Below are 17,299 nucleotides of genomic sequence, written 5' to 3' on the forward strand. Positions count from 1 at the left end.
AACACACATATTATGCAAACCTAAAACATTCAACAAAGTACTCACAGTTTATAAGCTAAGTACAAATTGAATTATTTTGTCTCAAAAATCAATTTGCTTTCCATGTGCTCAGAGTACAACTCAAAGCACTTACTTCTAAATTCTTTGTTCTGTCTCATGCTGTATCTTCTCGCTCAGCTCCTCCACCTGAAGAGCAACAAATACCTGACAGTGAACAAGCGTCTGCCTGCTCTGTTAGAAAAGAACGCCATGAGGGTAATGCTGGACACTGCAGGAAACGAGGGCTCCTGGTTTTACATCCAACCTTTCTACAAGCTACGCTCAATCGGAGACAGCGTGAGTCATTATGTCTCATATGCTGTTGGCATGGTGCATTGTGGGAGCAACTGTCTATGTGTCAGTCAACATCAGGCAAAGCAAAGGGCTGAATCGTGCCTGGGGTGTGTGTGTTTAACATTTGACGTTGTGTGCTTTTAGAAATGCAGGTAGTAGATAATTATCTTAATGTCAGGCTTCTATCTGTAATTTGGAGCTTGTAGTTTGCATGCTGCAGGGAATCTCTTTTACAAGGTTAAGACTGAATAATAAAGTTTTAGACCTAGAGGGCACAGGTCCTTCCTACCATCCTCAGCCTGGGTGTTGGGAATCTATCTGATTACATCAATCCATGGATGGACCTATGCCAGCACCTAACTGGTCTTTGCCTGATCACAAAGCTCTTATTGGCACCAACTCATCTTCCCTGCAGTAGGAACTTGTGTGCTGGTGCCAAAGGACTAAATAAACCTGGGCAGAGAAAGGGCTTCTCAGCTAAGCTCCTTTTAGATTAGACATGGCATATAGCCATAAGCAGCAGGACTTGGACAAAAAGAAAATGAGAGTCACTTCCACTCTTACCTGTATGCATGTTACAGATTCATTGAGTACGTAGGCTACTGCATCTGAGTTGCACTCTGCTGATACAGTATTTATGTTGTGTTCATAGAGTTTGACTGATTTAAGGGTGTCCCGATATCGTCTTTTTGATAAGGATTCAGGTATTAGCTTAGTGTTGTTGTATTAGCATAGGAGTACCTCTTGATACTAGCAGTTGTAAGTACTACTTATTACCCTAAATGTAAACAAAAAAATTGTTTCCATAACTGTATGACTCAATATAATGGAGGAATCCTTAAAAGAAGGTCAAGTAACAAGCCAAGCTGATGAAAGTGGCAGTTTGGTTAGCGGTCTTAATCGTATCAGCTGAAGATTCCTGGGGAAAAAATTTGAGGGCTGGGCAATTAATCTCAAATTAGATTAAATTGCAGTATGGCCTGCTGCAATTTTCAGATTGAGAAGGTGCAATATTTCTTTCACCTGAAATTTGTGACAAAATACCTGTTTACATTTTTTTTACAGCAGAGACATTATGCACTACATATTATGCAATCACTTTAGTGGCATACTTTTAGAATAGTGTACAAAAAAAAATGATTTTCTCCATGTTTTTCTTGTTGAATATGAGAATTAAATTAAGATTATCACTCCTATTAATACAACAGTTCATATCCAATTTGCAAAATGAGTCGAAATCATCACAAAATAGTCCAGCCCTAGTTTAATCTAATGTTGTGTTGATTATGGTATAGAATGATTTATTGCTTGTTTTTGTTGGAAAATACATGAGCTGAGGAACTTAAGAGATAATCACATATTAAATCATAATCGCAATATTAGGTAAAAAAAAAAAAATTGCAATTATTTTCCCAAATTGTTCAGCCCTAGTTTCTAGTAGTTCTAGTTTTTAAAGTCTAGATTAATTTGAAAACCTGACTAAAACTAGTAATTTCACAACACCCATTTCAGACTTGTTGCTAACTTGGGTATGTAAACAACCTTAGCTTTATTGCTCTTATTGGCTGCCAGCAGATGTTAAAGAGATACTACGTGGTTTCTCCAGAATCTGTGCTCTGTGCAGTTTTCTAAGTTGTCTACATGCACTGTATTAGTTCAATACATTTAGGATCTTAAGAGTAAGTCTTAGGGTATTGCCGTGTCTTTAGGTTTTATGAGGAATGCTGGTTGAATTATATTTATAATTGTGTATAATATGTATTATGTATGCTATTTGTAAATTGTGTTACCATGTCTTGGCCCCTATCTAAAAAAAAATTACATATTTTCTTGGGAGTTCCATTTAAAAAATGATTTTTTTTATGAATTATCATGAAAGACTGTATGCATTTATTGATTCTGTGAATAAACTGATTGATAGAAAAATGATAAAGAATAAAATAATATAAAGTTGATTAAAACATCCTGGATCTAGAATACTGTCTAGACCAGTTTCAAAGTTTATTCACATGGGATTAGTATTACCTGAGGACCTCTGGTAATTGAAAATTTCAGGGTAAATACTGTATTCTATGTTCATTTCAGAAACCTGGTCACCTAATCTTAAGTAGCAGTGCTTTTCCTTTCCTGTGGGTAAACAGTATAGCTGCAAGCAAAAGTAATAAATATATTTATTCAGGTCTGAAGACTTTGTGTTAACTTTGTATTGGTATTAGAGCCCGACCGATTTATCGGCAGGCCGATTAATCGGGCCGATTATAGCGTTTCACAGATTGATCAACATCAGCCAATATGTAGCCGATTAACTTTTTTTACTGCGCGGGGATATTGTCTCTCTCTTTTTGCTCCTGTCGCTCTGTGTGCATCCCTGCGGAACTCAGCCCGAGTGCCTGGCCCCTCTCCCTCAAACACAGAGTGCAGCAGCAGCTCTCCCTCACCCAGTGTTGCCACCTTAGCGACTTTGTCGCTATAGTTAGTGAGTTTTCAGACCCCTCTAGCGACTCTTTTTCAAAAAAAAGTGACTAGCGACAAATCAAGCGACTATTTCTGGTGTTACTGGAGAGTTTTGGTGACTATGACATGAAAGTACGTATCGTTGTTGCTCTTCTCACGGAGCAGCAGGGGCTGCCATCCTCGTCCCTAAGCATTCACAGGTAGCCCAATCCCTGCTGCAGTCGGACTCACTCGTCTTGTTTTGCTTCTTGCGTGTGCCCCGCATGTCAGCTACGATTCCTGCCGGTGCAGCTTTCACACAGGGCGCGAGTTTTTTGCCTATCAGCTGCATATCCCTGCTTTCAAAGCCCAGTCCTCCTTCGTAGTTTTACCGCAATAAACCCCCCTTATAAAAGCAACTTGATTCAGTGTACAGTGGAAGTTTGTCGGGAACTTTTCAAAATAAAAGCATTCTGTACAAGTGAACAGAGTTTCTCTATAGAAATGCTAAACCAGGATTTTACTTTGAAAAGCACAAACCAGAAAAGCATTCATATGGTGTTTATCTTTCCTGTGACATATTCTACCAGTATGGAGACAGAAAGTTTCACTAATAGTAGATCTTTAGAGAACAACTTTATAAAACAGGTGCATTTAAGCTTGTGGCCTTCCCCAGGGTTATTGAGAAACACATTGTAAACATATTCTATGTGCATATTTGCCACAACGATGTAAATATGGCTCTCCATTGATCATTTTCCTGTCTAATATGGTCTGCAGCCAAAATATAAGATTATTATACAGCGTTTTAACATAGTCTAAGTTGCATCTTTGTGAAATAAACAAAGATAAATGCAACTGGTTATCCACATGTCCACATTCGCGTTCATGTACAGTATATATCCTGTGTTCTTATTTCATATATCGGCCCATATATCGGTTATCGGCCAATATATCAGATATCGGCCGATATATCGGACATCGGCTTTTTTTTTTTGCCCCCAATATCGGTGTTGGCATCGGCCCCAAAAATCTCATATCGGTCGGGCTCTAATTGGTATTATAGTGTTAGCTGAGGTCAGAAAGGAGAGCTAGCTTGACAGTCTTAACTAGCGGTGCTTTTCCTTTCCTATGCTTCAACAGTAGCTGCTAGCACAAGCAACAAAAGTATTAATTCTGGTTCAAGATTTGGTATTAGCTTTGTATTGGTATTATAAGTTAGCCAAGGAGTTCCCTGATGTGAAAAATTAGCTTTCACAATTGTGTGGTCTGGATCAGTACTTAAATGCTAACTTAAAACAGGCTAAATGCCTTGAAACAAGCAGAGCTAACGTTTGCTGCAGCTTGGCTGCTGGCAGTTTTCTAGCTTGACAGTCTTAGCAGTGGCTGCTAGCAAAAGCAATAATGTTACTGATTCGGCTCTAACTTAGTAGCGTATGAGCACACTGTTATGTTTGTTTGCTATGACCATTCTTTATGAAGCATCATTTAATGATATCTGTTAGTTAATGCCTGATCGTCTTTAGCAGCAACATATCCTTTGTTTCTCATTCTTGTACCTTGTTATCTTATTTCAGGTTGTGATTGGAGACAAAGTGGTCCTTAACCCCGTGAATGCCGGTCAACCTCTCCATGCCAGCACACACCAGCTCGTAGATAATCCAGGCTGCAATGAGGTTTGGCTCTAACTCATCATCACTCCTCACATGTTTGTGTGGGAGTGTCTCTGTGTGTTTGTGTAGAACCTTATTATAGCTTTCTTTCTCTGAACTGCTGCTTGGTTATTAGCTCCCTGATATCAAACACTTCAGAGTTGTTTCCTTTCCTTGTTAATGCTTATTTAGAATGATCCCCCTTTAAGACTATAAAGCTCAGAGCTAACATAACCTTAGTTGTTTTATCCAAGAGCCTTTCAGGTGTCTTACTAAACCACAGAAACACACAAGACACTTAAATTTTGAATTGGAAACTGGGGAGACAGACACATGTGGGAAAAAAGCCAAAGGCCGAATATGAACCTGGGCCACCTGCTTTGATGGCAGCAGCCTCAGGACATGGGGCACAGACGTAACCACTAGTTCACCAGTGCCACACTTTAAGAACTTTAAAGCAGTGTTTTATTTAGGTAAAAACTATGTAATCCCTTGAGGCATTGAGGTGCCTGTGTTGTCTATCTTTGGTGATTCTTTTTTCCTTTGTCTGACCCTGGATAATAAGGTAAAGATTAAACTCCACAAACACTGAACTGTGCCTCCCACAGAGCTGTTTTGTGCTGCTCACTGCCAGGAGATTATGTCTCTCTAATCGTCACATCTCTAATTGTTTGTTTCACAGGTGAACTCAGTTAACTGTAACACAAGCTGGAAGATCGTCCTGTTTATGAAATGGAGCGACAATCAGGAAATCATCCTTAAAGGGGTTTGTCTCAAGAAATACGTTTTTTTACAATCTGTTTATCAAAGGATTATGCAGCAGATACATCTTATATCTACAGCAGGAGGTTAAGATTTAGATACACACAGACCAAATTAGCCGCAGTGAGCAACAGAACACTGATTCAAAGTAGAAGGTCAAAAGCAGCAAGAGGTGTTGTATAACATCTCTCATCAGACCTTAGTGGGCAGTTGGCTTAGCTTTTTTCCAGATCAATATTATCAATCGACTACACCTGGTTATAAATGCATTTTGTTTTCAATATTTTTCAGCATAACTGAGACAAAAGCAAATCTGGCCAAAGTCCGCTAAAATTTTGGGTTTTAATATACATTTTTTAGAAGATATCAACAGGCAGAACCAGGTTGATCATGTTAAAATTATGTATTCGGAGACTTTATGTTCTGTTAATATTAGCAGAGAAATATTTTTGTTATTGCACATGCAAGCAGATGCTTCTTGTTATGTATGACAAAAGTTGAGATTAACTTTTAAATGTGAGTTTGTTCTGTGGTTGAGCTGAATCTTTTTGAAACTGACAGCTAATCTCCCTCTCTCCAGGGAGATGTGGTACGTCTGTTTCATGCTGAGCAGGAGAAATTCCTCACATGTGATGATCACAGAAAAAAACAGTATGTTTTTCTACGCACTACTGGACGGCAGTCAGCTACCTCGGCAACCAGCAGCAAAGCCTTATGGGAGATAGAGGTAAGGAAGAAAATGTTTGTTTTTGCTAAGAGATTGATGATATTAGATTGGCCGACAGACGTGCTTGTAGAGTCGACTGAGCCCTCCTCATTGATTGATTGATAATATTGATGTATGTGTGTTGGATCAGTAGCATCATGGCTAACAGTTTCTTCATTTTGGAGCCAAAAAGTGTTTTAAACTACTATTGGGTTCTGATGTTGTCGACTTTTAACTCTTTCAACCACTTTATCTGTCCATTTTTGCTGTATTGTTTGCCATCATTGCCAATTTTATGCATTTCTTTACCCATTTTCTCTACTTCAAATAAATTTCTGCCACATTCTAAACCCTTCAAATAACTTTTTTCCCCACACATTTCGCCACTTTCAACTGTTAACCCACTTTTGCTCCCTTTAAAATACAATTTCACAAAGTTTCCTACCCATTTTACCACTTTAAACCTATTTTCCCATTTTTTTTAATCCCACCTGTACTGCCAATGTCTACCACTTTTAGACCACTTATGCCACTTTCAAACCCTTTCTTTCACTTTCTACCACATTCTGCCTGTTGTTGCCTCTTTGACCTTTTCTTGCCACTATTAACCTCTTTTCACCACTCTTTTTGCCCATTTTTTGCCTATTTTAACCACCTCTCCCTATTTGTCATGCCTATGATTGCAACATTAAACCCATTATTGCAAATGTTGTTTATGAATTTTTTTTTAGCCAGTTTCTGCCAATTTTTTGCCTCTGATAACCAGTTTTTGCATCTTCAAACAAATTCTTGCCACTATCAACCCTTTTCTGCTACATTTAAAATCCCATTTATCACCTTTTCCACAAATTTTTGCCATTTTAGCCCATTTAAATTCTGTTTTAAGAAAAAGGGTTTACATTTTCAAGAAGGCTATAAACTAGGTCATAAGTAAATACAAATATTTTATGCTTTGATAAAAATGTTTGTTTTTTTAGGTAAAAAAAAAAAAAAAATTAGCTTGACTTTGCAATGGACCATGACTTTTCCTTTACATGGATCCCTAATTTTGCTCGGCCCCAGAAAGCCGTATCCCCCCTTTATGCGCGGCCTTGATGGCTGATACTGATATTGATGCTGATACATGAATGTAGTTCAGACCTAAAGCTTCAGTCCTGAAAACAATCCTTATACAAACAGTTTTGGTCCTGCCTAAAACAAACAGACTTTTCTGTTTACACAGCAGATATTTACTACTGATGTAGGCTGATATATACAGCCGATGTATCAGCTGTTGATATTGTTGGCAATTTTTACATCTGTTGATACCCACTTTTTTGCTGTTATTTGCTAATACCAATATTATATCAATAATACTGTGCATCCCTATTTTTGCTGATTTATGCATGTATGTAGTTAAAATGCAGTAGTGATCCATTCATACATTTTTACTGGACTTCTCTGCTTTTTGTGCCCTACGAGTGTATTTCAATGAATTTATTTGCATCATGTCAGATACCTGAAGTCAGAGCACCTCTGTAATTAAACCTATTCTCTGCTGTGTGATATCTTGCTGTCTGCTTTGGTATCAGGTTGTGCAGCATGATCCATGTCGAGGGGGGGCCGGCTATTGGAACAGTCTGTTCAGGTTCAAACACCTGGCCACAGGTCACTACCTAGCTGCAGAGGTTAGTGCACAACCGACTCTGCTGATTTTGTCTGCTATTGTTTCTGCTAAAATTATTACTGTACATGAAAAACTAGATTGATCTCTTAAATATTTTGTCCCTTGTAAAACTTTTTGGTATTCCCATTTCTCATTACAATCAACTGATTAAAGCCTGAGTTTAGGAAAAAAGGAAGTTTAAGTTAAATTTATTAAATATTGACGGTGGTGCATTGTGTTGTTAAACTGCAGGTGAATCCAGAGTATGAAGAGGAGTGCTTGGAGTCCCGCTCCTCAGTAAGTGAGCCAAGATACTCGTCTTGTGTTTTATAGTGGATTACATTTATATGTCAGCAACCTCTAATAAAATTGCCATTTAGTTTTAACTGGTTTACACAACAGTACTTGTTGGGGTGATAGTATGGCACTTAGAAATTCCTGTTTCTGACTGGCTTTCGTAACAGTAGGGACTATTTTCAGCACTTGATGGAGGGATGATATTCTGCAGACGAAGATGGTGTTAAGGTTTACTAACCAGCAGATGGCAGACTTTCACTTTAAATCCGTCTTTCTGTGCTGCCGCCTTAGCATTTTGCTGCAGTTCATTGAGACTGCTGTAAACATGATGCTGTTCACATCTGCAGACCAGGAAGTGAGCCAAATCACAGTCTACTCCTCACTTCACTGCCTTGCTTCCAAAGCTGAAATAGGAATAAGCTGAAAATGCACAGAGGGGCTGTATGGAAGAAGTTTAACAAATATCCACTGTTATAAAGGGATAACTGTTTTTATTACACCTGAGGACTTACAAGAATAAATTAATAGTTTTACTTAAATTTTCCTTGTCTTATCAATTGAGAGTTTTTCCTTAAGTCTTCTCAGGTAAATATTTGATGAATAGCTAGATGCTGTTCATCATAGATGTATGCAACTTTAAAATAATTGTCCATGTTATGGCCTTTTGAGGAAAATGGACTTTGAACAGTGATTACAGTTTCTCCTGCTTTCCAATTTTACTATCTTGAGTCAGTTTCTTAAAAATCTATGCATGGTAACCATTCACCTCTTCACTGACCTTTATTGATCCTAATACAACCATGGCAGTCACATGTTGGAAATGTGAATCAAAGTGGTGTTTTAAAACATTTTTTAAATTTTTTTTATGCATATTTATTTTCTACACCTTTCCCCCACAGCTGGATTCAGAGCAGGAGGCTTTACGGGCTCGTTTGAGAAATGTCCAGGACAAAGTCATGTACACGCTCGTGTCGGTGCCGGATGGTAACGACATCTCTTCTATATTTGAACTCGATCCCACTACTTTACGGGGCGGAGACTCGCTGGTACCCAGGTAGGAAATGTTGAAGTGTTGGGGAAGTTTTTTTTTAGATGTGGAACAGAGAGAAGCACGTCTTCATCTCTGTTCGTCACTCTTTCCAGTGAAAACCAAACGTTAGAGACATCACAGCTCGGGGAATTCCTCTGGATATGAAGTCATCTTATGAATGGTTATAAATCAATCAACCTGGGGAAGAGTGTGTACGTGTAATAGCATGTGCCCATCTGTTACTTCTGATAATGAATATGCAGCTTATATTGGTGGTTGCTTGTGTGGTTGCCCAGATAAGAAAAAGATTTATACCCTGATTAACTGGCAGCAAATAGACGATGTCATTGGCATGGAAATAATTTGTGAAGAAAGATTTCAACTTCACCTGTAACAAACAAAATTGTTGTTTGTTTTTGACTCAATATTTTTCTTCCTCAGAATTTGTACAGGCGGAAGTTGTTGTAAATCTACATGTTGTGATGTGTTTGTGTAAACCTGCTGCAGCTTGCAGCCAAAGTAGCTGTGTTTCTTGCTTATTAAAAACAGATGTGATTTTTGAGGTGATCTGCAGGCCAGCTGAGGGAGGGTGAGATGGGAAACACAAACCATCACTAAAATGTCAACATATCTCACTTGTGTTAAACATGTCTTTCTCTCAAACATTGTTTGCATACTTAGCATTAACAGTCCTGAAAATCTTGACAGAATATAAACTGGAATAAGGGTGATAAATTAATCTAGCTCTACTGAGGAACTCATCCATTATGGTTTATGTGGGTAGTTTTCTTACCAAAAGAGAAAAAAGTATGCACTATCTAAAATAAACATGTTGAATAATGTTGGAATTTAGAGCCAGATCCAATTTTGGTTTCAGATCAAAATTTAGATCTTCACTATGCAGACTTTAGTCAGTATGGTAATTCACTTGAAGGAATACCCAATATTGGATGTCAAAACAGTTATTGATATAATTTAATTCTACTAGAATTGTAATGGAGTTAAAAATTCTGGTGCCATGTCAGTGACCAATGTAACCCATTTATACATAAACATACTGTATATATAAAAAGCTTTCTAAAAACAGTGTTTTTCAGCTCACAAGCAAAATGTAACGGGAAGATCTCTGGTAGCTCTAGATGTCTTAGGTGTCTAATAATGTTTTTTTTGCCTTGTTCTAGGGCTCCTACTTGGATTAACTATTTCTGTGTGGTTCACCTAATCAGTATTTAATTCACTGTGAGGTTACAAGAGGCATGAAATAAAGAAAATCTCTCAAGTATGTGTAATAAACTCATAGGCCGTGGCCAGGAGGTGTCAGTTACTCAAACACACTAGATCTAAACTGCCAAAGACTTAACTTGGTTGATAAGAATTCCCCGCTGAACAATGCATCTTTTCTATTGCACCTGTGATAAGAATGACACAATAAGCCCTTCATGATGTGTTTCAGTCAGTAAATGTGACATTCTCTGTTTAGTCACCTGTCATAGCTGTTAAACACTTCTGTGTCTAATAAAGACATTCGGGGTCCATCCAGTGCTTCTTGCAGTTCTAGTTTTCTTTCTGTTGTTTCAAATGATTCCTTTCCAGGTCATAGATAGCATTTATTCATGAAAAAATGTTAATTTATGTTCCAGAAACTCTTATGTGCGCCTCAGACACCTCTGCACAAACACATGGGTTCACAGTACAAACCAACCAATCGACAAAGAGGAGGAAAAACCTGTCATGCTGCGTGTGAGTGGCATTTTTATGTAACAGCATATCATTAGCAAGCTCTTGCCACATCTAGACTTTAAAAAATGAAAAAAAATGTTGTTGAAATGGGTCACTCTTGTCTCAGATCCTTCCCTTATAAGCCAGAAATCCTCAAATAATTCTTACATTGCTTCAGTGGTGACTAAGTTGTTATTTCTTGCTAATTTTAAGATTGGCACCTCAGCGATGAAAGAAGACAAAGAAGCATTTGCCATCGTCCCCGTCTCTCCAGCTGAAGTGAGAGATCTTGACTTTGCGAATGATGCCAGTAAAGTGCTGGCCTCCATTGCTGGAAAGTTGGAAAAAGGCACCATCACACAGAATGAGAGAAGGTATGAAATGCATGATGATGCACGGGTGTAATATTGTGACAGGTTAAGAGGTAGTTATTATTTTTTGCCCTTTTCTTTTAAATGTACAATCAGAGCGGTCACTAAGCTCCTGGAGGATCTTGTGTTCTTTGTGGTGGATATTCCAAACAATGGGCAGGATGTTCTGGAGATCATGGTCAACAAACCCAACAGGGAGCGACAGAAACTGATGAGGGAACAGAATATTCTCAAACAGGTACATTTTGGTACAGTGACTCTATAGCTTACTTATTCTATTGCATGGATACAACTCATGTCCAAAAGTTGCTAACAGGAGCTTTAATTTGACTACATTTTATGTATTACATCCTCTTCCCTGAATTTAGATCTTCAAGCTGCTGCAAGCTCCATTCACAGACAGCGGAGATGGACCAATGCTTCGGCTGGAGGAGCTGGCCGACCAGCGCCACGCCCCCTTTAGGCACATTTGCCGCCTGTGTTACCGCGTTTTGCGTCACTCTCAGCAGGACTACCGCAAGAATCAGGTGCAGTTTATCTGGCGTGCTTCATGAGCATTTACACTGGGTGGAAGAAATACTCAAGTTAAGGTGCATTCCAGATTACACTGATTATGTCTGTTAATCTGTTAAATAGACCCTTGCTTTTTGGCTGCTCTAATGTCATTATCAGGACAAGGAATGCCCAGAACCTACAAATTGTAACCAAATGCCCAAAGCATTTCTCAAGGGTCACTTGTTCTTTATCAAATTTCCTGCTAATGTGATAGCTGAAACAAGTTCATCCTGTAACAATGGTTGTCAATGTAGAAAATAACATTTCTAAGTGGAGCCAACCTCTTTTAAACTTGTTCCAGAGTAATTGGTAAATGGTTAATGTCATTGGGTTAAACAAGGAGTCAGTCTGGTCCTTATGAACGTGCTGTTTTCTGTACAAAGATGAAAAAGAGCCTTAATGGCCTGTGTCCGTCGATTTAACCAACAGATAAAGTCATAATGAGGTTAAAGATTAAGATAAAATAGGATAACAAGACATCTGTCATGGTGTGTGTATTCTCAGACTGTTTATCTGCCTGCACCATAGGAGTACATCGCCAAACAGTTTCGCTTCATGCAGAAGCAGATCGGCTACGATGTCCTGGCTGAGGACACAATCACAGCTCTGCTCCACAACAACCGCAAGCTGCTGGAGAAGCACATCACTGCTGCTGAGATCGATACGTTTGTTAGTCTGGTTCGCAAGAACCGTGAGCCCAGGTTTGTGTCACTCCGTCTGTCTGTGTTAATCTGGGTTACATTCAAAAATGGAAATATTTACAAGATGATTTGTTGAAATAGTATCTTTTGTGTCCTTCATGTAAAATGAATATCCTGATTAAAAAGTATCTGGTATAGGGCTATTAAGATTAATCCAGTTAATTGTGATTAATTAACATCCACAATTACTGCACTAATTTTAGATTTGTTTTGCAGCAAGAAAGACTGTAACATTAATTATGACAAACATGTCACAACACAGAAGCAACATTAAACAAACAAAATGGAGAATGAAAACTATTTAATAATAATAATTTTATTTGTAGATCAGCTGTAAAACAGAGGTTTGGAAAATGCTTTGAAAATAAGCAGAGTCACAATTAAGACAAAGTATTACAAGCACAAGGACACAAGAAGAAATACAAAACCCAAACAACAGAAAAGCCCATGAAAAATTCAGCCAAAAATAAACCCCAACATCATAATAACCCAGAAGATACATTATAAAACCCAAGAATGTGTCAACTTAGAAAGACATCATAAAAACCCAGCAAAATGAAAAATTCAGAAAAAAATGAAGACCCCAAAATAAAGAAAAATGAATACAGGAACTCAGAGAGAAGGACCAGGGATGAGCAAAAACAGTCTACATCTGAGTTTCCATTAATGGCATGGCAAGGCAGTCGTTAAGGATTTTGGGGTTACCAAGAAGACTTTAGGGGGGCCCTGGCTGTCTTTGATTCCCAGTGGACAGGTCCTTGATCAGATTGGGAATATGCTCCGCAGCAGAAGGAGAGATGAGACCAGACGGTTAATCTCCACATTCAGAAACAAAACAAGAGCAAACTGCACAAAGCTGTCAGACTTATAGGAGTTTTGGTGCTTGAAAATGATGAGTGCAATATGCTTTGTAAATCGGACCTTGAGATGAAGCAGACAGTAGGGGTGGGAATCACTAGTGGCCCCATGATACGATATTGTCACGATACTTGGGTCACGATTCGATATTATTAGGATTTTAAACATTTTGCAATACATTGAGTAATACGATACCATATATTGTGATATAATGTGATTAGGGCTGTCAATAGATTAAAAATTTTAATCGTGATTAATCTCATAAATTTCATAGTGAACTTGAGATTAATTCCAAATTAATCACACTTTTTTATCAGTTCTAAATGTACCATACAGGACTATTTCTCAAAATTTCAATGCCCTTATCAACACAAGTGGACAAAAATGCTTTCTTTATGTAAATGTTTGTTCATGTCAACAACCCAAACAACAACAGATAAAATCCCAAAAATTCTCTAGACTAAGCTCAGAGAGAGCATAACATGGTAAACTCAAGCCCAACAAGGACAACAGATGGAGATACTGACCTTAACATGACATCACTGAATAATATCACAATGTAGTGTCCAACTTTAGACTTCTAGAAGTTTACTTTTCTGTTCTCAGCAGCTGAACACAGAACAACAGATCTAATAATCACACATGGACATAAAGAACACAGTCAGTGAAGTTTAAATCACTTCAACATCATTCCTGATCCTTCACACTTAAGGCAGAGAATTTCAGCCTCACATGGGGGAAATAAAGGCTCACAGAAACATCCCTTTACACCAAGAGGACTCACAACATGATGATACAAAAAGAGAGACTAAATGCGGTTAGAGAATGACTTTCTAGCAGAAGTCAAGTCTCCGCTGAGAGCTCAGCAGTAAGACACAGACACAGACACATCTAATGGTGTTTCACTGTTCTGATGTGGTCAGAGGTGAGCGAGGTGGACACATCTGCCCTACTCAAGAGAAAAAGCAAATAATTACTTCAGAAAATGTCTGCTATTATTTATCATCTTTTCATTTTCAAATCAAAATATACTCAAATGTACATGAAATGCTGACAGTAAGAAATTACTGTCATCAGTCTAGTAGATTTACTGGAATGATGTAAATAAACACAAATTTGAAGCTGCTTTTCAAAACTCATGGGCACACAAAATAAAAGAAGTCTCAATGGAGTACATTAAAGGTGTAGTAAGAGGACTTAACCATCTTTTCATTCTTCAGATCATAGAAGAGCTACAGATTTAATCTCAATCGTTTTTTTTTTTCTTCAAAAAATACAGGGGGCCCACAGTCTAATAATGCTTTTAGCTTATATTGTGATACTCTATAGAGCTTCTTCTCTCTCAGGCTCACCTTTAAAACCTTTGCTCACCTGTCACACACCAGCCTCTCCTGCTCTGTCCCCTCCTCCTGCTCATGATGTAGCTGTATCACCCGTGTCAGACTGTCTCTTATAGGGACTGCAGAGGCTTTGACAGCATCTTGATTGACTATTTTTTTAAATTTAGCATTTATTTACAGTCCCAGTCGATCGTTTTAGCACGTAAGATTAGTTTTCCCCGAATGCTTTCACTTTCAAGCAGGAGCAGAGTCGGGATGGGAGAGGGGGTAAACAGACCTTTAGGAGACGTGATCGGACCAGTCAACAGTCAATATAAAGGGTCAGCACCGCGATGGAGCCGGTGTATAACGGAAATAAATAAATGAATAATTCATACTGGCCCAAAAGCGTGTCGACCCACCGGGAAATGCCCGATGCTAGATAGCGAGTCCATCCCTGCTTACAGAGTTTGTCTGAGCATCTCCATTGTAAACAATCCAGCATGGCTAAGGGAGCCTCTCTGCGTTAGCAGTGTGCTCGGCCAGTGAGTGGTATGCGCTATTTAAGACTCTATGTCTACTCTAAGTCGACTCTAAGTCCTAACTTCAGCCTCATCTGGCATGATCTGAAAGCTGAACCTGCCATTCAAAAGTCTCTGTCCTTTATCCATTTTTGCTCACTTGCATTGCATCAAGATGGCGCCGCTTCCTGATCTGGCAAACTACAGGATGGGTAAGGGTCACACAGAACGTGCATGTGTTAATTGTGCGACAAAAAATTAGCGGCGTTAAAAGTAATTTGAGTTAGCGCGATATTAACACATTGACAGCCCTAATTGCGATCTATACCATTTTTTCTACTGTTTAGCTGATGTAGCATTAGTCTTGCCCTCATGTTTGTCATATTTCTGCAGTATTTTATCTTTATGTAGCCCTTCTTGCAAACCTCATGTGTCATGTCTGTCTAATTTGTGCCTTGCTTGCAGTCCTTAATGTCCTTACCCTGGTGCTGCCAAATTGGTTGTACTAACTTTCTCCTGTTTTATGACCATCACCTCTGCCGACTTTCCATTATCGTAGACTTCAGTTAATATTAGCAATTAATTTGAAAAAATCAATAATTGGTGGACAAGACGATATGATATATAACCAGAAAAAATATTGGGATACTATGCTGTATCAATTTTTCCTCCACCCCAAACAGATAGCAAGCAGCTAGGAGAGAATTATGCTGCTATTTGATGCTATAATCCTTTTTTCAACAACAAAAATCACATTATTGAAATTTTCTTGTCAAAATGTTTGTTTACAGAATTGACACAGCAGCACTGCCCAGTGTCAAAAGTAAGAAGTACTGTATTTTCAGAATTTGCTGCAGGCCAATTAAAAATAGACCACAGGCTCCAGTTGACCTTTGGGCCACACTTTGGACACTCCTGCTTAAGAGAGTTTATCTGTTGCTTAAATTCCTGGGTTTGATTAATATTTTGCCTCCTTAATGTGTTTGTTTTCAGGTTCCTGGATTACCTGTCAGACTTGTGTGTGTCAATGAATAAATCTATCCCTGTGACTCAGGAGCTCATCTGTAACGCAGTGCTGGATCCAGCCAACGCAGACATCCTCATAGAAACTAAGTGAGTCAAGATCTCTACATGTCTCCTCCCCAATAAACCATGTCATTGAAAATGTCTGGACAAAATGAGGCAATGCTCAAATAAAAACATGGCCTAGCGGTTAGGTCGTGACCCATATATGGTGCTTAGAATTTATAGTGGGCGGCCCTGTTTCAACCCGTGGCCTCTTTTCTGTATTTAATTTCTGACTCTCTCTCCCTGATTACCTATACTATCCACTTTCCTGTCCTCTGCAAATAAGGCAAAAAGCGTTTTTAGGAGGGTGTAAAGGGATGAGTAGGTCATCATTGAGGGATTAAAAACTGGTTGATGGAAAGTTTCACCTCGTGTACTTTAAAAAGTCAACTAAGTTATCTTAATGGCTTACTTTCTCTCATGTTTAGTGGATATTTAATTCATTGAATTTTGCTTATTCTTGCCTAAGAATAAAGATGTTTGAAGACATTATGAATAAGATTACTGCAATGGAATAAACTGCAATAGAGACAGATTCTTCAATATCTATTCAACTGGATTAGCTGTTAGAGTAAGAAAAATCCTTTCTGTCTGCAGACTCGTGCTTTCAAGATTTGAGATCGAGGGAGCACCACTTGGGGAGAACTCTGTGGAGTCAGAGGAAGATGAGGAAGAGGTGTGGTTGTTCTGGAAAGACAGCAATAAAGAGATCCGGAGTAAAAGCATCAAGGAGCTGGCCCAGGATGCTAAAGAAGGCCAGAAGGAGGATCAGGAAGTGATCAGTTATTATAGGTAAGTAGTTGACTTAATGTGCCAAGTGTATTTATGGGTTTTGAAATAAAAATAACTCTCCATACTACTTTATGCTAAGGTAAGAAAGAGTATTAATGTAGAGATGATTATTGAGTAGAATATCTTTGTTACTCAGCCAACATGAAATAAATGGATAGAAGATAAGGAGATGTTTGAAATATTATGCTGACTGTTGTTTTTTGTGTTTCTGTCTTCAGGTACCAGCTGAATCTGTTTGCCAGGATGTGTTTGGACCGTCAGTACCTGGCCATCAATAAGATCTCGGGCCAGCTGGATGTTGACCTGATCTTACGCTGCATGTCAGATGAAGACTTGCCGTACGACCTGCGTGCCTCCTTCTGCCGCATGATGCTGCACATGCATGTGGACAGGGACCCTCAGGAGCAGGTCACACCAGTCAAATATGCCCGTCTCTGGTCCGAGATCCCCTCAGAGATTGCCATTGATGAGTGAGTAAAAGGATGACCATCATGGACTGTTCAGTTTTGATCACTTCTCAAATGCAGTGAGCACTTT

The 17,299-nt window shown here is 38.7% G+C and overlaps 1 protein-coding gene across 5 annotated transcripts in view; it reads left to right on the plus strand.

Moving 5' to 3' along the window:
- The window catches only part of LOC121506856 (inositol 1,4,5-trisphosphate receptor type 1), a 126,832-nt gene that overhangs the window by 31,664 nt on the left and 77,869 nt on the right, over nt 1-17,299 (plus strand). For all 5 annotated transcript variants that reach the window (XM_041782817.1, XM_041782820.1, XM_041782818.1 and 2 more), the window contains exons 6-20: nt 178-336; nt 4,344-4,442; nt 5,101-5,184; nt 5,761-5,907; nt 7,458-7,553; nt 7,784-7,828; nt 8,728-8,882; nt 10,499-10,598; nt 10,791-10,951; nt 11,045-11,186; nt 11,317-11,475; nt 12,032-12,204; nt 15,896-16,015; nt 16,568-16,762; nt 16,981-17,232. In XM_041782817.1, the coding sequence (XP_041638751.1) occupies nt 178-336; nt 4,344-4,442; nt 5,101-5,184; nt 5,761-5,907; nt 7,458-7,553; nt 7,784-7,828; nt 8,728-8,882; nt 10,499-10,598; nt 10,791-10,951; nt 11,045-11,186; nt 11,317-11,475; nt 12,032-12,204; nt 15,896-16,015; nt 16,568-16,762; nt 16,981-17,232 (2,087 nt within the window). The remainder of the gene's footprint in view (nt 1-177; nt 337-4,343; nt 4,443-5,100; nt 5,185-5,760; nt 5,908-7,457; nt 7,554-7,783; nt 7,829-8,727; nt 8,883-10,498; nt 10,599-10,790; nt 10,952-11,044; nt 11,187-11,316; nt 11,476-12,031; nt 12,205-15,895; nt 16,016-16,567; nt 16,763-16,980; nt 17,233-17,299) is intronic.

This window comes from Cheilinus undulatus, linkage group 3 (assembly GCF_018320785.1).
Source record: "Cheilinus undulatus linkage group 3, ASM1832078v1, whole genome shotgun sequence".
In the NCBI taxonomy this organism is placed as follows: Eukaryota; Metazoa; Chordata; class Actinopteri; order Labriformes; family Labridae; genus Cheilinus; species Cheilinus undulatus.